The sequence below is a fragment of the Apteryx mantelli genome, chromosome 4, assembly GCF_036417845.1.
Source record: "Apteryx mantelli isolate bAptMan1 chromosome 4, bAptMan1.hap1, whole genome shotgun sequence".
In the NCBI taxonomy this organism is placed as follows: Eukaryota; Metazoa; Chordata; class Aves; order Apterygiformes; family Apterygidae; genus Apteryx; species Apteryx mantelli.
In genome coordinates this window covers 52,826,533-52,846,839 of record NC_089981.1, presented here as the reverse complement: position 1 = coordinate 52,846,839, position 20,307 = coordinate 52,826,533, and the positions used below count along the sequence as shown (strand labels likewise).

At 37.3% G+C, this 20,307-nt stretch overlaps 1 protein-coding gene across 13 annotated transcripts in view; it reads left to right on the top strand.

Moving 5' to 3' along the window:
* Window positions 1–20,307, top strand: part of GPHN (gephyrin) — a 339,571-nt gene that overhangs the window by 310,956 nt on the left and 8,308 nt on the right. For 7 of the 13 annotated variants that reach the window (XM_067295581.1, XM_067295579.1, XM_067295577.1 and 4 more), the window contains 2 exons: window positions 17,878–17,965; window positions 20,043–20,116. In XM_067295581.1, coding sequence (XP_067151682.1) covers window positions 17,878–17,965; window positions 20,043–20,116 — 162 coding nt within the window. Of the gene's footprint in view, window positions 1–7,347; window positions 7,420–17,877; window positions 17,966–20,042; window positions 20,117–20,307 lie in introns of all 13 variants that reach the window. The other 6 variants (XM_067295576.1, XM_067295571.1, XM_067295574.1 and 3 more) reach the window with 1 other exon arrangement.

The following is a 20,307-nucleotide window of genomic DNA, read 5'->3' as shown; positions in this document are numbered from 1 at the left end:
AGTGCTGTGGATCTCTAGCATGTCTTTTACATTGTAAGGTCCTTCAAGGACTTTAAAGCACAAGTAGCGGAGTTCTTAAAGAAAGCTACTGTAGCCAGACATCAGGTTCTGCGTTTACATATCTGGGAAGGAAAGAGAACAGACAGAAAAAGGTTGTTAATCATAATCAGTTCCTCTGAGTCGTCTCAAGATAAAAGAAGGGTAGACAGTTTTTTTTTTTTCCCAACAGAGTATTGGAGGTGGAACTTTTTGACACCTACATTACTAAAAGTTGTTGGTACTGTCATCAAAGCACCAAGAAGAAGTACATTAACAATGAATTAATCCAGTGGAAAAGATGGTTTCCCTGAACATCTTTCTGGTTGTCCATCTGGCAAAGTAAAAATATAAAGCTTGCCTGTTCTTTATAGCCTTGTCCTAACCAAACAGGTATAGTCTCAAATTTGTTGTAAAGTCAGCACCCTCAGATAGAGAGTTTAACTTCAGATCATCATGCAAAACTATAGCTATTTACTCCACTGCCTCAGGAAGTTTTCTATAACCTCCTAGCTCCTGAAAGCATAGAGATTCATGAGCATAGTGTGTCTGTGCAGATAATAAATCTCAAAAGCTTTCAGAAATAAATAGTAAACAGTTTTAGTGAGATATAATCAGGTCCAAGTGAATTCTTTTACTTTTCTGGCACAAATATGTCTTGCAGCATCCTTTTTCACTTGTTGGATGCTGTCTGAAAAACAGACTGCAAATATGTTTATCAGTCAAAGGTAGACAAGTGTTTGCAGCTTTGCTTTCAGTTATGAGAGATTGTCTTGAGATAGTATTATCTTAGCAAAGGTTATAGGAGATCTTTTTTAAACTTTTTCATACTTGAGAAGTTATTTTTGTGGAGGTACTTACTTTAGCTTGTAAAATAGAATTAATGAGCCTCCAATTCTAGAGTGATTTTGTATTTTGCAGTAAGTTTTAAAAGAATAATTGGTACTGTCACTGAGAATCCTCAGCACCTGATACAAGGATTCTATCTTAACAGGTCTTCTGCCATTCTTCTCACACTCACGTACCCAACCTACGTATTTACAACCAAAGAAATCTGCATTTCTGTATTGATTAAAGGGAAAATCTGAGTAGGTAAATTAATTTGATGGAAAGTATGATATTATTCCATTATGTAATAGTTAGTGAGAGTATGTTGCCCTTATGGATATTTCAGTACATATCCTTCTGACTAAAATGACTGCTTTGATGAAGTACCATGGCATTTGACCACATGCAAGACTCTTACCAGAGAGACCTTAGGTAGAGTGCAGTTTTGAAGTTTTAGTTAACATGTTTATAGAAAAAGTAAGCAAACCTTCAGTGTCTGTTAAATGATTTGCCTGAGTTAAACCATAGATTATGCATCTTTGTGTGTGCTTATGTATATGTGCAGTTTTGTTTGTATATGTAATATGTATACAGATAGCGAAAAAGGGGCAATTTTATATGCCTGCAATACCCATGCCTGTAGTAGAAATATTAGCAAAGGATACTTTTTAGAAGGGAAAATTAAAAGCTTGTGATTGTTTATTTGAAGACCTCACTGTGAAGTATTTTTCCCTCCCCAATATTTCACATTTTGGAGACTGTATTCTTATTTCTTTTTTCTATTTTTTTCTTATTTTTTGTTTATACATTTTACTTCTAGTAAATTGTTATTACATTTACTGAGAGTGTCACTTCCTCTACAACCTAAGAATTGACTGGAGTTTGAGAGAGTAGTCAATAGGGAGCATAGTAGAGTATTACTACTGCTGTCATGCATCAAGTTTTTTAAAAAGCATGGAAATTCTATCAGTCACATATAAGGAGCTAAAACTGAAGTGTGAAATTGTTTTATAGTAGTATTTGCAAAGACAAAGTTACAGGTAAGTACTCCTATTTTTCATTTCAGTAAATGAATCATGCAGCAGTCTTTGTATAAGAAAATAGCTTGCCCAGGTGAAGCAGGTACACAGTGGCAGCTGCTTCAAAGCCTTTTAACAATTTGTGAGATTGTCATTATTTATTTCCATTCTCATAACTTGTATATAGGACTCAATATTCAAAAATAAAAATAGCAAGTCCAAAACATGTAGATAAAATCTGTTGTTAAAATCCTAGAAGTAAGCAACAGAAGAAAAGAACAAACCTGGAAAATTCCATATAGCTAAATTTATAGCTGGCTAAAAGCCAAGATTTTCTCTATTTGTGTTTTTAGTGCATAAAAAACAAACTGTTTGAAAAGCGCACATCTCTGAGGTAGAAAGGGAAGATATTCCTGGAGCATAACTCCAAACACAAGAAAACAATACAAAACCTGAAAAGGAAGAACTCTTCTGCTTTTGTTCTTGCTGTTGTGTCTCGTGTCTTTGTCTGAATCACAGAATCACTTCTTGCTAAAAAATTGCAATTTTTCAATTGGCCAATTGAAACTGGTATACCACTGTGACTTTTGACTTGTATAGCAAGACCAAGAAAAAAGGCTTCTAATTTCATTCCCTTTGCTTATATTCTATAGAATTATTTGGTTCTTTGGAAACCATTGTTTAAAATAAATAGGTACATCTCTGTTCTGAGTTGTAGAACTCTATTAACGTAATTATCAGGATATCTTTATGTCTGCTGATTTCATTTGTGTTGTTCTTTGTATTCATTGTTTATTAAAGCTGTAAAGTTTAGCCCTAGCAAAATGTGCTATAAAAGCGGGCCCTTGTTTTAGAAAACCATCTTTCATTTTGGCTATTTTCCTTCTATGGGAGACTCTTCTATTAAGCTTGCTAATGAATTTTGATCACGTATGTGATGAATTCAGTTTCCTTCTCTGTTTTTTACCTTTTGTTTACATGAGTGCCTTTACCCCTTCTGTGATTTCTTTTCCCTATTGTTCTATTTCCCTTATCATTTTTCTCAGACACACATGTATGACATTAGCTGCTTACAGCTATATTTTTATTTATGATCCTGTGGTTTCACAATGGAGAGAGAAAGAAACTCTTCTCAATTTCAAGAGACACTTTAGAAAATTCACATTATCTGCTCAATTGCTTTAAATATTGATCAGAGTAGTTATAAATTCAAGCAGCATTCTAACTTCCTTTTACATTGTGTGATAAATCAGCATATGAGATTTTTTTCACATTAGAAGTGATTATTTTCTCATTTATATGCCTCTCTTTTATGACACAGTTTGACATAAAGCTCCCAAGTGACAAGTAAACCCATTAAAAATCACGCTTGCTGTTGTGACAACATTACTTTATGATATCCCTAAAATAAAGACTTTGTTAGAGTTCCTTCATATTTCAGAAGGGATTCTAAGACCTGATTCATTCAGGGATTTAGTTTGCTTGAATTTTATGTTTGCCATCCAAATAGAGGTTTAAATCTTTCATAGTTGTGTGAGTTGCGTGTAATTGTCAATATTATAAATCCAGTGGACCATTTGGAGTGGAGGGGGAATAAAGGGGAAACTGCTCTAACTCTAAACTCTTATGCAATATCGGTTTTACATATTTCGTCATATGAGCTATAGGCAGAATTCAGCCACAGAATCTTAGCATCCTCCTTGCGCCAGTTTAATGTCCAACTTAGCTACAATCAAATGCATTGTAAAAAACATTACAAATATCATTTAACAAACCACTGCAAGAAAAGATCTGTTAGAGGAAAGGCAGGAATTCAAATGCTACAGTGTTAGTTTTTATAAAAAAGGCTTCAGTTCTAGATCTGTTCAGTGTTGGTGTCATAAAGTTTGATCATAGCCTAATGAGTCCAGGAACACTGGGTAATGGTTTGAAGGTAGTTCAGATATAGAGGTCTTCCCTTTCATCATGCCCTGTCAAAAAGAATTTTCTCCTTTCCAAGTATAAATGTTTAGTATCTGTCACAACTCTTTGATGATCTGTAGGGCAAATCTTACTTCAGATATGTTGTCATATGTGACAAGTTATCTCAACTAATGCACATATAGGGATCTGAAAGCACAAAGAAAAATCTGAGTCAAACCAGAGGTGAGAAATAAAAGAACTTCTGAAATTGGGCAGTCCATGTCCCAGGGGATCTTCTACACCAGTAGGAAACTACACACAAGAGGGTAAAATTTCAAGCTGTGGAGGTTACCAGTGCAACTGTGTGTCATTCTCATAACTGTCCTCAACACAGGTATGGATTTCTTCCTGAATTAGCATTTGAGGAATCACAGCCCAGTAATAAAACATGGCACCAAACAGCAAGTAAACAAAGAGCACAGAATGCTATTAAAGTCCTCCTACATTTGATAACAGAGGAAATCTTTAAGTCTAGTTGTTGGAGGAAAATAAAAACAACTCCAGTCTACTTTTGAGGCATGTATTAACATTCTACAAAATACTCAAAGACGTAAGTTCTGTTTACAGGATGACTTAGTCCTCTAGGAGCCAAAACATCATTCACTTAAGTGACTTTCAACCTCCTTAATATCTAGTCCATATATAAAATGGGATTTGGATTCCCAAGTCACTTTTAGAAATTTTTTAGCATTCAACTTTTTTTATCAATAACCTAGAAGAAAATATCCAATTTAATAAAATTAGTAGATATAGAAAGATCAAAGAAGTGGTAAATATTTAAGAAGATGGGTCAATGAGTCAGTGATATGAATCGCTTAGAAAACTGGTTTTAACAAAGAGTACACTTTTAATACCACCAGGTATAAAATGGTATTTATATAGGACTAAAGAATGTATGTAATATTTACATGGAGGATTATATCCTGAGATGTAGTGAGTTAGAAAAAGATCTGAGAATCATAGTGAGTAATCTGGTAAATACAATGTCATGTTCTGGTATTCCCAAGACAAGAAGACATTAGTAAATTGTGTAAAATTCAGAGCAGAATCACTAAGAGGTTTTTTAGGTGATTGAAAGACAGACCATATACTTCAACATTGTAAGAACTCAAGCTGTTTAGTTCATCAAAGATATGGTTAACAGGATGACTTGATTATATTCCACTATTACTGAGCTACAGGCAGAATAAACTTTGGTATAAGTTTCCAAGCAGCAATGGCTAGATATTAAAGGTAGTCAAATTCAGACTGGAAATAAAACATAATTTTAACAGTCAAAGTAATTACTCATTAGGAAACTGTTACAAATGCTTTGCTAGATACTCCTTTCAAGTCAAGATTGGATATTAATTTGAATGAGATCTGTAGTTCAAACAGAAGCAAGTTCTGGGAGGTTCGCAGGCCTGCATTAAATACCAAGTCAGACAAAATTATCAAATTGATTTCTCCTGGTCTCAAATAATCTCTTAAATCTTACTTCTTGTCTCCAGTAGATGAAACAAAGTTTTCAAGAGAATTAAATTAATTTTTATCTTATACTGATGGACAACATGTAGTAGAAGCACAAATTCTGACAGAATTAACGAACAAAGCAACGGTGATCTGTAAAGACAGAATGGCAATCAGAGCTTTGGCTATCTTAATATGTGAAAAATTGAATTTAAAATTCTTTGGAAAAGGCAACAAGATCCTTTCAATTTGCTTGCATCCATGTAATTCACTGTGTCATTTTCTCACACCTGTAGTTCGAGTCTGCCTTCTTGGAGAAGGAGCTGGAGTATTCTTGAGAGTTTAGCAGCTTGCCGGAAAAAGTTACTGATTTTTGAGACTGCTGTCCTTAATGTTGACAACCAGACCAGAAGCCAGGATCACTTAGGAAATTTGGATGTTTTTTGTATGTCACTTCCTGAGATATAGTGACCCTATACCAAGAAATGAAGACTGACTTTGTCCTCTGGCAATGAATAGAAGAAATGATGAACTGAAGCCATTTTAAAAAATGGCCATCCTAGGAAATCTGTCAGAAAGATATTGACATCTAAATTTATAACCTAGATAGTTTTAGTATTTCTCCATGCCTTCCAAACAGTGTTAGTAAATGTCTGATCTGATGGACCTTTTCCATGATAATCTACAGGGAGAAGCCAGACATGGATTTACAAGGTGATAAAGAAGGTGTTAGCCTGTTTGGTGTGTATGCATAGCAGTATAACATAATGCAATCATATTGGGTGAGTCTTCCCCTCATATTCCTCACTCAGACAAGATCTGTGTTTGCCCAGAAAAGATCTTTGTAAAGATCTTTGATAGACTGCAGCTGCCATGTGCTTTTGCAGGATCAACTGAGCCTGGCTTGGGTTTGGGGGAGGGGGATTTGGTTGCTTCTCCAGTCAGCTGAAAAGAAGAAAGGGCTCAAGAGCCCTTGCATAATGACTGTTCATGTTTGGGTCCATTTTAATCTTGAACATCTTATTTTAGTTTTGTAAAAGAGACATTTAGAAATCTTCATGTCAAATTACATTTTAAGACAATTAGAGGAAATTGTGAAGTCCTTCACTCCTAAAGAATATAAAAGGTACTTTTCAAAGAGTATAAAAAACACAGATTTGGGGTTATTTCATCTTTCTGTTACAAAGGACTCTATCTGAAAATGATTTCTTCCCAGTGAAACTGACTTGGTAGAAGTATATGTCAAAGGGAACACTGTCTTCACGAAATAGGAATCCAAAGCAGAACTTTAATTGTTTTAAATAAGGTCCTAAGAGCAGTAACTTTTTCAATTTTAGAGATTTTTTCTTATTCTGCCTCTTGAAACAGGGTAGCTGGGTATAGAACTTCTTGTAAATGAAATAGCATCTTTATTGGCCATGAAGATAGATAGAAAAATAGAATAAATATAGCCTTTTTCCCCTTGTAGTCAATGAGGTGACATTTCATATGCTCTAAGACCCATTTCCTGAGCAATAAGGTAGAAATTTTCCAGCATTATAATTCAGTATACCACAATAAAACACAGGTTTCTGGTTGGCCCAAATTTTCTTTCCCTATTTCCCATTTTAAGCATGTGTAAGCAAAATGTTTTAATGGGGGCCTTCTCCAAAGATTTTCCCATTGTCTGTGGTCCTCCTCCCAAAATCTCAGGGTGTTTAACACGCTTCATTTTGCTTTGTCTGGAAGTCAAGAATGAAGAAATTTCTCCGTAGTCTGCAAGAAAAGATGAACTACACTTCATGGGCATGCCCAGTTGGGCCTAAATGCTTCCATAACTTTATTCTTCATCCTTGTGAGAAGCTTGTCCAAACTATAACAGAAATGTGTCCTCTCACACTCCCTTTCTCTCCTGTTGGCTGGCCTTATAGAGAGGAAGCATTTCCCATGATGTTTTTGAATATTCTGAGCCACGAAGGGGGACATGGCTGGGCACAGAACATTCCTTTCTCCCCAGGAGCCTCTCTTCTTCCCTGGCTCTTTATTATACCCCTTCTGCTTCCTTTACCCTCAGGAAGCCAGATGTTTTTAAAGAAGAAGGGACACAGAGCTTCCAGAACACTGCGGAGACAGGCCTACCAGATTGGTGAGCACCATTTTCAAAAATGCGTGGGACGTTGAGGCATATGCATACTCACAGGCAGGTTCAACTAGATGTCTGTCAGTGCAGAGCTCTGGGTATGGATTCTGCCAATGGTTGCCATGCGGAAGCAAATGATATTTTATTCTGTCCAGTCAGACGCTAGATAACACAAACAAGGTCAAGTTTTCTTTCTGCTCCTTCTATTCACTTAGTTTTAATAAAATAGTTTACTCTACTTACAGAATTTGCATTATGTTTTAATAAACAAAAAGCTATCGTATTTCATTTGACATTTTCTAAAAAATGAAATAAGTGTCTGTTTTAAGACAGCTGATGACAAGGAAAGATTTTAGAAGACCTTTTACATTGTCTCTGACCTGTGGCTTCCAGGCAGTTTTGTCTTGGAGAGAAACATTTTTTTCAAGTGACTCAGTTGTGATTCTATAAAAGGTGACACTTTTCAGAGAAAACCTTTCTTTTGAAGCATTGCCTTTTTATTGCATTTCTATCTACAATAGAGATACCCCTCCTGTAATTCAACAGCAGTTACACTGATTTACAATGAGGATGAATTTAGCTCTTGCAGTCTTATATAAAACTGAAGCTATAGCAAAATGATAAGGTTAGAAACTCCGTGATAACTATACCAGGTCACCATGTGTCAGATTCTGTGATATTGGTTACTTTTTATAAGCACTTAGCACTAGTTACATTAATTGCAATATTTTGCTTTCATGTAGATGTCATACTTTACATTCTATGCCATTATAAGCCAGCTCTGTTATCTTCTTGCATGAGTGCTCTGAAAGAGAAATAACTGCAGCACCATGTTTACCCTTTCAACCTACCAGTGCAGTCATCTTTACTGATATGAGCAATTTGTTTGGCATTGATTATTGTACTGAGTAGTGTAGTCTTCAGTCATATTATTTCAACTCAAATACAATTGCTGAATATTTTCCACTTCAAAAGTGAAAAATTTTCAGTGAATCCATGTAGACTAAAAAGGAAGAATGAAATCAAACCTATGATCTTTACCACTGAAAGCCCATCCAACTTCCTGGAAAAACTAAAGAATTTCTGGTAAGTATTGTGATAGAATCCCTAAGGTTCCTTGTCTTCAGCCAATAAAATGGCCAGGGAAATTAATGGAAACCAGCAGTTCTCAGGTTCCTTCTTACATTCAGTGGATACACACCAGACCTGATTTATAATGAACATTGGCAGCGTCACAAACATCTAAGCACCATGCTTTTGTCTCCAGCCACCGGAGAAATAAACATTCAGAACAGAATGCCCTAAAAAATACTGAATCCTTTGACATTTCAATTTACTACAAGGCAGACAAAACCAAAGTGCTCACTGGTTAGTATAACAGCAGAGCACATGAAGCCCACTGTTATCAAAGCTTTGTTCCTGTACTTTCAATATTGATGAAAAGAATCACCACAATTCATAAGTAAATGCTTGCAGATGAAAGTACACAAGCAGCAGACAAGAATGTGATACAATAAAACCCGATCAAGACCCAGCCATCAACAGCCTAATGCCTTCATGTGGGAATGTGCTATAGAATACACAAGCACCTGGCTTCTACAACGTAGGGCCTTTTCCTGTTGTACTCTCACTGTTACCTCCATTTCTAACATCTCTGGTCTTTATCATTGTGGCATACGTGCTCATGGGAGTCTTCCAAAACAGTTCATGAAGACAGTGGAATAAAGTATGTCAACCATCTAGATACAGAGGAAAAGTTAAAGGCATTAGGCAGATCTCATAGAAACTTCAACAGAATAGTTGAGCTCTAATCAAAATCTTTTTGAGATCATAAATGTAAACATAAAAAAGATTATTCTGGAAAATAGTGTTCTTATTTGCAGCAGCATCAATTAAAGGAGCAGCAAAAAGTAACAGAGACAGATTTGTTCACGTTGCTATCAGATAGACAAAAAACTTACATGAACTTAAAAACACATATTCATTCAAAAGCTTCTATAATTTTTCCAGCTTTACTCACAAGCTGACCTGTATTTTTAAGGAAAGGATATTGCAGCTGTCCAAAGTGATACAAGGAAATACCACAGAAGGTAGAAGGAATGAGAACATGATGAAATACACTAGAGAATTCTGAAACAAATACAGGTTCAGAGGAGTGCCCATATGTTCTTAGATACATCATCAAAATCAGATACGCTTCTGCTTAAGAAAAACATACTAGTGAAAACACATAATTCCTATTACATTCAAAATACACTCTATAGAAGTTGGTTTGTAGTTGGCTAAACCTAATATTGCACTTGTTCATTATTCTGCATCCTGCAAATTACTGATATGCAAAATATTCTTCTCAGCCATGATGGCAAAGTCCTAAGTGGATGACACACTTTGTCTTTATGCCGAGCTGCACCCATCTATTGATTTTGAAATGTCACCTCAACTGAATGAGCACAAGAAGAAAAATGAGGGTTAATCATAAAGGGTCAAACCCATATCCAGTCTTTCCTCAAGCAAAAATTTTACTGACCTTGATGAGATCTCTGTCTGAGTACAATGCTTATGGTCTCTTGGTTTTTTACTGATTTTTTTTACCTCAGTATATTCTTTCTGTTTTGAAGGTATTTCTTCATTTTTCTGACTTTGAGCTAGAGACTTTGTTTAGATCTTTGCACATTAAGGGAATTCTGAACAGGCCTTGCATCTTTGTAAAAATCTTTTCTTCTTCTGGGAAATCTGTTTAGCAGAAAATAGACCTCAGACAACACAAAACTAGCATAAACAACTCTCCTCAGTTTGTGTGGACATGGCCAGAATGTGCTACTCTGGGCACCTGCAGACACCACACAGCCATTGGAAGTTGATAGTTGACTGCTGTGGTTTAGAGGAGCAGCCAATCTACTTTATTCTTTAGTGTGACTGGTGTAGAAAAACAGCTAGCACCTCTGTTTTTGCTATGTGTCCCCACATACACACACATACATTAGTCACATCCAGGAGTTTCTAATTCCTCTGAATCTGCAAGGTATCATGTCTGAAGGAGTAATCATTTCAACATATGTTTGAAATGTTTGAGACATTTTCAAATAAAGCAACAGTAGTCAAGAAAGATTACCCAGCTCTGCTTTTGTAGTCACAAAAGACACTTTTGCATGCATCTGGTGCTTGCATATCTTTCTGTATCTCTATCAAATACATTTGTAAAACACCCATCACCGTAAGTTTAAGGTACTAACTGTGATGGTTTGCATGCACAAATTTTGAAGGAAGGTTTTCCAAAAGATCGCAGTTTATAAAAACCTGGACTGGTGCACAAGAGAGTAAGACTGTCACAAGTGTTTTTATTAGTCGCCCAACAGTAATAGCCGTACATGCCAATGTACTATAATAAGGATTGGAAATGACTGTCAAATAATAAGGTTAATTTGAATGAATGAACTACTGTAGCAAAGAACTTGGTGGAAATGGTCCTGTAAATTGGTAAGGAAATACAGATTTTGTACTGCGACAATGACTTGATAATTCAGTCCTAGCTAAATGTTCCAGTTCAGTTTTATAGGGATCATTCATTTCATTGCAGAGTGGTAGGTGATGCTGTGTGCCATTTGTTCTTGATTTGTTTTCCAATTTAAATGATAAAACTGAACAGTTTAACTGTGTGTATCTCAAACTGCTGGTGTAAGGGGTTGCATCACAGAAGAGGTTGCCGGTTTTATAATTGACAGTAAAACAAAACAACAGGTTCAGCAGAAACAAATTGACAAAAAGTAATTTCTAATTGAAAGTCAGAGAAAATTATACCGTCATTTAGGGTACTTTAAAATGGCCCTCTTGCCACCTAAAAAATTCTTTGGTCTTGACTTTACTGTAACTATTTTTTTGACAGAGATATAGGGGGAAAAAAAACTCTTACAATTTGGTGTCTATTTTGATGATGCTTGTATCATTTTCTTGTTCAAGCTTTTAAGCTCCTGTATATCTTTTCAGTTCAAAGACAGCTCAGTAATCAAGTGGTGCATAACTGTTTTCCACAAACTAGCCTGGATAATCAGAATTTTTCATGAATGTGGAAGAAGTTTCTATTCTGGTATATTGCCATCCTGCAAGCCCCCTCTTCAAATTAATAAAATCAAGTGGCATATCAACTGCAATGTCATGCATCTGCTTACTGGATTCTATACTTGCCGCTGCCAGTTTACAACAGGATACCATCAGTCTAATTTCCAGATTGTACTACTCATTCTGTTCCACAGAACAGAATAAAGAGGGTCAGGAAATTGAGGTAGTAAAGTAGAAACAACGTGTATCAAACTGGCAGGGTTAGTTAGCAGAGGATATCCAGATACCCTTAAAAGCATATGGAATCTTTATGCAAAGCATTATGTCTGCAGCTTCAAAAATAAGTAACATAATACTTGTGCAGACACAATATGTTGGAAGTTCTAATTCTAAGATTTCTAATATTGAGAGAAAGTTTGGATTTGTGCTTAACTGCCTATATGAATAGTTTCATGAACTGTGTGTACTCTTTATAGAGCAGATTTTCTTAGTTTTATTTACAGAAAAGGCTAGGATGTAATCTGAAACTTACAGAAAGTAAAATTTTTTTAAACCCATATTGGCAATAATTTCGGGCATGTTAGAAAAGCACACTCTCTTCTCTTGTACAATGTCACTCTGACTTTGAAAATCACCAAATGAAACAGAATAATTTTGCCATCTGGAAATGAGACTTCCCATCAAAATCTCCTTTACTTTGTTTAAAGTATTCACCATTATATTTGAACACCTATTATAGTTCTGTCAGTGAAGAAGAAAAATCCAAAAAGAGCATTATCACAAGACCTTTGTAAGGATTTGTCGTGCTAAATCAGACATTAGGTCTAGTAAATCCAGTATCCTGCCCCTAGCCCCAGTGGCCAGGATTTCAGAATACAGCCTCTGATTTTTACATGCCCAGACAGTAAGTGTTATTTCTCAGCTTCATGGTGATTTGTCATAGGCCTTTTGTCCTGTTATGCTCAGATGCCAACGTTATTTTGTCTGTTCTTTCAGAATGTTAATAGTCTTCAGATATTCATTCCCTTTCCCTGTCAATCCAAGGGAGAAGCTGCTCGTTGTCATACAACAAATGAAACAAGAATATCTGTTATCTGATTGTATCAAATAGGTGGTTATATGCAATTTGAATGTTAACTCTCCACCTAAAATCCACTAAAGGAAAGGAAAATGCTTGCTACTCTGTTGATTGAAGATTGCAGTAGCTAATTCCTGTTGGGAAAGTGTTTTGTATTAACTGCAGAGTAAGTGAAATTACCAGCCTCAAGTAGGTAGTATAGTATAAAGTATATAAGGTATAGTATAAAGAAATAGTTAGATGGACTTGAGTGACAAAAAGAGGTATGCCAAATATGGCAAAAGAGAGAAGTCTTTGCGAAGACAAGGGATGTTATTCTGTAAGAAGCCTCTTTTCTTCAGAGTAGAATCACAGAATCACAGAATGGTTGAGGTTGGAAGGGACCTCTGGAGATCATCTAGTCCAACCCCCCTGCTCAAGCAGGGTCACCTAGAGCACGTTGCACAGGATCACATCCAGGCGGGTCTTGAATATCTCCAGAGAAGGAAACTCCACAACCTCTCTGGGCAACCTGTTCCAGTGCTCTGTCACCCTCACAGTGAAGAAGTTTTTCCTCATGTTCAGATGGAAGTGTCTGTGTTTCAGTTTGTGCCCGTTGCCTCGCGTCCTGTCACTGGGCACCACTGAAAAGAGTCTGGCTCCATCCTCTCGACACCCTCCCTTCAGATACTTGTACACGTTGATAAGATCTCCTCTCAGCCTTCTCTTCTCCAGGCTAAACAGGCCCAGCTCTCTCAGCCTTTCCTCATAAGAGAGATGCTCCAGTCCCCTAATCATCTTTGTAGCCCTTTGCTGGACTTGCTCCAGTAGTGCCACATCCCTCTTGTACTGGGGAGCCCAGAACTGGACACAGTACTCCAGATGTGGCCTCAGCAGGGCTGAGTAGAGGGGGAGAATCACCTCCCTCGACCTGCTGGCAGCACTCTTCCTGATGCACCCCAGGATACCATTGGCCTTCTTGGCCACAAGGGCACATTGCTGTCTCATGCTTAACTTGGTGTCCACCAGCACTCCCAGGTCCTTCTCGGCAGAGCTGCTTTCCAGCAGGTCAACCCCCAACCTGTACTGGTGCATGGGGTTATTCCTCCCCAGGTGCAGGACCCTGCACTTGCCTTTGTTGAACTTCATGAGGTTCCTCTCCGCCCACCTCTCCAGCCTGTCCAGGTCTCTCTGAATGGCAGCACAGCCCTCTGGCGTATCAGCCACTCCTCCCAGTTTTGTATCGTCAGCAAACTTGCTGAGGGTGCACTCTGTCCCTTCATCCAGGTCATTGATGAAGAAGTTGAACAAGACTGGACCCAGGACTGACCCCTGGGGAACACCGCTAGCTACAGGCCTCCAACTAGACTCTGTGCCACTGATCACAACCCTCTGAGCTCTGCCATTCAGCCAGTTCTCAATCCACCTCACTGTCCACTCATCTAGCCCACACTTCCTGAGCTTCCCTATGAGGATGTTATGGAAGACAGTGTCAAAAGCCTTGCTGAAGTCAAGGGAGACAACATCCACTGCTCTCCCGTCATCTACCCAGCCAGTCATTCCATCATAGAAGGCTATCAGATTGGTTAAGCATGATTTCCCCTTGGTGAAGCCATGCTGACTACTCCTGATCACCTTCTTGTCCTCCACATGCTTGGAGATGGCCTCCAGGATGAGCTGCTCCATCACCTTTCCAGGGATGCAGGTGAGGCTGACTGGCCTGTAGTTCCCTGGGTCCTCCTTCTTGCCCTTTTTGAAAACTGGAGTGACATTGGCTTTCTTCCAGTCTTCAGGCACCTCTCCTGTTCTCCATGACCTTTCAAAGATGATGGAGAGTGGACTAGTAATAACATCCACCAGCTCCCTCAGCACTCGTGGGTGCATCCCATCAGGGCCCATGGATTTGTGGGTGTCAAGTTTGCCTAAATGATCTTTAACCCGATCCTCCTCAACCACGGGAAAGTCTTCCTTTCTCCAGACTTTCTCTCTTGCCTCCAGGGTCTGGGGTTCCTGAGGGCTGGCATGACCAGTAAAGACTGAAGCAGAGAAGGCATTCAGTAACTCTGCCTTCTCTGCATCCTTCGTCACCAGGGCACCCACCCCATTCAGCAATGGGCCCACATTTTCCCTAGTCTTCCTCTTGCTACTGACGTATTTGAAGAAGCCCTTCTTGTTGTCCTTGACATCCCTTGCCAGATTTAATTCCAAACGGGCCTTAGCCTTCCTTGTCACATCCCTGCATACTCTGATAATGTTCCTATATTCCTCCCAAGAAACCAAACTAGCATAACCGTTCAGTTTATTATAATAAATATTTCTATCACATCTTTCATTCTGTAGGATTTCAAATGCACTTTGCAACTGTCTAAAGAGGATATGCAGTGGTATAGACTGGATAAAGTTGCAGTGGTATGATTTTTAAATGTCTTATATTATACATGTGGTGAAGAATTCAGGTCATTCTACTGAAAATGTTAACTGAACACACCAGGTCCAGTAATCTTCAGCTTTCAATGTGGCATGTAACAAAGAAATTCCCTGTATTAATTAAATGGGGAATGATTCCAGAGGTATGTTAATATAAATCAATTAAAAAATCAGTGACTTACTACCCTCAGAAACAAAGTTGTGAATTCAGCCTTCACCTGGTTTGAGTTTCATTTTCTTTATTGTTCTTTTGTTCTTTTCTCCTTGGTAAGTAATTTTATTTTATATAAATATAAATATAAATATTATATATATATATAAAAAATAAGAGTGCTTACATTTCTCTAGGTAACTTTAACAACAGTTAAATACAGACTCATTTGCTTTTTATTGTTCTTTCCATCATTCTCAAACCACAACCAAAGATAAACAAACTTTGTAATCCAGAATTAGGATGTCCTCAAGCAGGTGGTCTTACTACCTATGAATAACCTTTAGATATTTAAGCAAGATAAAATGAAACAGCCTGGAAGCAAGCTCCAAATAAAGATCCTCAATTGCATCACCACCCAATGAGAAAAATATACTGGTAACAGTCTTGGTCTAATAGTGTCAGCATGAACATCTGACTGTCATGAAGCTTCAGAAAGACCTATATCCACCTATGTAATGAATACATGCTCCTTGCTGCACTCCAGTCTGCACCCTCATTGGCAAGGATTTAGGAATACTTAGATGCTGGGAGCGTTTTCCTATTACAATCTTTATAATAATCTTAAGCATTATTTTATTAGATACAGACTACTACTTAGACCATCAATATCAAGCAATGTTTCTTAAGAAGACTCTTACAGTATCCAACAACAGACTCGCTTCTTCCCTCTTGCCTTCAACAACTAGTAAAAGCTTGTGCTGGTTTTTGGATAAAACAATTTTGAGACTTCAGAAGGGGCAGCTGAGAAAATGTTTCTGTTCCCCAAAGAACAAAGAAAGAGACTGTTTTGCCTATATTTTAAATTTTCCCACAAAGAAAACTGAGTTCAGCCATTCAGTATAGGCCATTTAGAGTATTCAAGATACTCATTACCCTGAAATAACTTGCTAGTTAAGACTTTACAGAAATCATAGAGGCACCTGCCACAATCCATACAGCCACTGCTTCCTTAAAAAAATGACAATATTTAATTATAACTGGCTGACTGCAGCCTACATTGTGGCACTAGCAATCTGCTCTTCCCTCTGCTTCAGTTTGTTGCCTACTTCTTATAAAGCGATATGACCTAAAGAGTGCATGTAACCCCAGCCTAAACAGAGAAATTATGCAGGATAACCACACTGCGTGATGCCAGAGAACATGCTGCATCAGCCACTGGCAATAGTGAAGAAAGGGGCTCCAGTCTTTCTGTCTGTAAGGGCAAAACAAGGGCAGGGGGTGCTTAAGGGCTGTCCAGTGGATAGCTGAGGAGTGTGCAGGGCTGCATGCAGCTGAGATGTCTACTCAGTGAGGCAGTGCAGCCCTTCCCATGTCACGTAACATGGAGTGCCCACTGCACCAGGTAGTGCTAACTGCTGCTTAAATCATATTTCATTAAACCATCAACAAAGACAAGATCCTCAGAGGAAAAGATTTTTCTTTCTGAGACCTTTTAAACAACCAGATTCTGTTAATCTTTTAAAAGTCAACCAGGACTTGCATGGTGGTTATAATTTTCCTGTTTCCAGTTCCAACCCCCAAATAAGTACAGTGGTTGTGTCTTTTAGTAGCATATACCAGAAGTTCCCAAAATATAGCCCATATTTGCCATATACACCATTTGCAGCCTGCAAACCCTTGATAACCCATAAAGGCATTTTGCAATTGTAGTGTGGCATTTAACTGAGGTGCTGTATTCCAGATGAACTCCTTTATACAGTCACAAACATTATTTCCAGTTCTTTAAATGGCATTCCAAGAAGCAATACACTCCCACGAAAAAAGCTTTGAAGATCCTTAGAGTAAAAAGATACTGTGGAAGGAACATGGCATATAATCATAGAAGTTGGTCAGCTTCTGGTCAGTTCACAAATGTTAAAAGCACAATATGCATTTAATATCTTGGAAGTTCTTTTGGATTCCTTTCATCTTCTTGTGTAGCTTTTATTATCAAGTTTCTCCACTGCATGCTTTTAAGTTAGTACTACTGTTAGATAGATGATGACTACTTCAAAATTGTAATTCTAGTTTAGGTTATAAAAAAAGAAAGTCACTGAAAGTGAAATATACTCAATTTCTATCCTTCATCTTCACAGAGTTATACTTTTTGTATGGGGGAACCTCACAACTACTCTTACACTGTTTCTCATGAAAAGTAAATAGACACTTGAACTGGATGGATTATGTTTTTTCAAGATGAAGTGGATGTACAGCTGGCTTTGCTGCAAAGTCCTCTAATGGAAGAGATGAACAAAGGGTTTACTCTCACTTTTCACTGATGGAAGTTTTAAGTGGAGCCTTACCCCCATTTTTGCACACATCAAATAAGTTAGACAGCGCTGCAACCTGCTGGGTGGCAAATAACTTTCCTGGCCAGGTCTCCTTATGCAGCCCTGTCAGTTCATCTCACTCATGATTTATATTGCTACCTATTGTGCAAGTTACACACTTTCATACACTTATATTGCTATTCTTCAGTTCCAGCCTAAAACATCCCACTCTTCCTGTCAAGAAGCTCTTGGAAAGAAGGATGTCAAACTGTGTGGTATTCACTTAATGAGATTGCAGTTCTTGAGTTTAAAAGAGCAGTGTGAAGGAAAAGATCTTGTATTATCACGGAGTTGTATCTACTTACTATATATGCGTATATACATATCTGTGTGGGTGTGTGTATACATACATTCATAAAATCCACACCACTAATCGACTTGCCTGTTTTTTTCCCCTGTAGCCCAGATGATTTACTGAATGCACTGAATGAAGGTATCAGCCGTGCCGATGTGATCATTACATCAGGAGGTGTATCTATGGGAGAAAAGGTATGCTAAATTTGAGTATGACTTGCTAGGATATATAAAAATTTCAAGCCAGAGTCCATCGTCAGAACTTCTACCTTTGTATTAATGTTTATTAAAAAGAGATCTTACTTTTTTAGAACAAGTAACTCTGAGTTAATTTTAAAAAGTCTTCAATGCTGTCTTCATTTACATTGTTTTTATTGCTGTACTACAGTAGAAAAACAGTACAACAGGGAAGATTCCAATTCTCGATGTGAATGCTTTGCAAATCTGTTTTTCGTTTAAGGAACAATCTACGTAGTTATGGTGACAAAGGTGATCGGTTAATAGCACATGAAGACAACAGACTTCTTTTTATTCTTAGAGTAGGTAAAATGAAGATAAAATAAAGCTACTTTGAAAGTACTGTGAAAAGCAACTGAGTATATAAATGGTTCTTTCTTACTCAGCAGATCCGTTCCTGAGTGTGCCAGGGCTATATCTGTTACAGAAATAGTTTTATCACATTTTACTCCTGATAGTCCTACAGAGGCAATACCTACGAGACACAGTGAGCTGATATATTTGCCTTTTGAATCATTAACAGAATTGTTGATTGAGTTCCCGTTGGTAATCCCTGTGCCAAAACCATCAAAGAAAATAGGGATACACAGATGCTGGTGGGGCGTAAATGAACCTGCAGGACATTTATTAATCATGACTTTTGCGAAGGAAAACTCAGATTACTTTTTGATCCCAGGCTGAATCTGTGAGTTTGGCAGGTAAAAGAAACATCTCTCCTTTTATAACTAACAGATACTAAAGACAGTCATTAGGAGATGACAAACATGAGTACTGTTTTTGTCACTTTCTGAGTAGAAATCATATTGTTGGATATATAATGAAAATGGATAACCAGTTAAACCATTGCCAATCACTTTCAATCCCCTTATTGTCCTCAGTGTTCCTAGAAAAATAATCAAGAATAAGTGCTGGTCCTTAAATTGGGAAGGTGGTAATGTAGCTCAGACACAGGATTGCTAGGAAGTGACTAGACTGCTGTATGGTCATACAGGCATTTATGCATTTTGGCTAAATCCTCTTTAGCCTGAATTTAAGACAACACCATAAAGTCAGTAGGCTCTGTATTCCACTGACAGTTCTCCTTCTGATACTGAGCTTTCAAAAATTTTAGTGAAATAACTATGAACATGCAAAAAATAAAAAGCAAGTAAAAAGGGTGTTACTGCAATCAATAGGTAAGAATTTAAATTTATGCCAGTCCAAAAAATGTTGCTAATTTTCAAGTATTTGAACAAAGAAATGAGAACGGATGGGAAAACTGCAAAGGAGGATTGGATACAGTGCTTTGAAAGTCTCTCTTCAGAGATGATTATTATGCTCTGTCTTAAGTCTCACTAAACACAACAGATAGATAGGATACTACATCTATGAGCACAGCAATTTTCAGTAAAGACTAAAAAGTAATTCCTTTTTTTTTTAACGGCTGGATCAATTATGTTCAAGCAGAATCATTTAACTTGAACGAATGTGCAAGCCACCCACAGTTTTTCCTTTCTGAGAAAGTTAGGACAGCTAAACCCAACCACTATGAATTAGACCATGTCCCCAAGAAATTACAATAATAAAAGTATCCTAGGAAACTACGATTTCTACACTAGAGCCCTGATTTCAAAAGCACTAGGAGATCTCTTACTCCACATAGATAGCTTCTTTGGCAAAAGATAAATAACTTGATGATTTTAAGTCTTAACTTTGAATCATAAAGGGTTTTTTTTCCCCTCTTTGGCATACCCAATGTTTTAGTAATAGGTAATTGTGGGGACATTTAAGATTCTGATGCTGCAGCTGACTTTATGTAAATATATTACTATGTCCTCATGGAGTCATGTTTGGCACTTAAAATGAGTCTGCTCTTCACCTCTTCTTTTTGAAAATATTTTTTTCAAATACTGGAAATTCCCCACTGGACTATAGCACCTTCAGGATTTGACAAGTCTTTCATCTCCACTTGATATTAATTAATTGCTTTGAATACTTAAATGATGTAAGACACTTTGGTATTACTTAATCAATTTTCTCTTTCTAATTTAAACAGGACTATCTTAAACAGGTGCTGGACATCGATCTTCATGCACAGATTCATTTTGGCAGAGTTTTTATGAAACCAGGGTAAGAAATCTTTTTAATTGGGTAGCATTGATGGAGTCTATTTGGGGGCCAAATATGCTATATAAGTGTTTCAGTAGATACCAGTTTTTAAAATACACTGTAAATCACATGATTGATATATAGATATAGATATAGATATAGATATAGATATAGATATATGTATAGATACGGGGGAAAAAATAAAATCAACC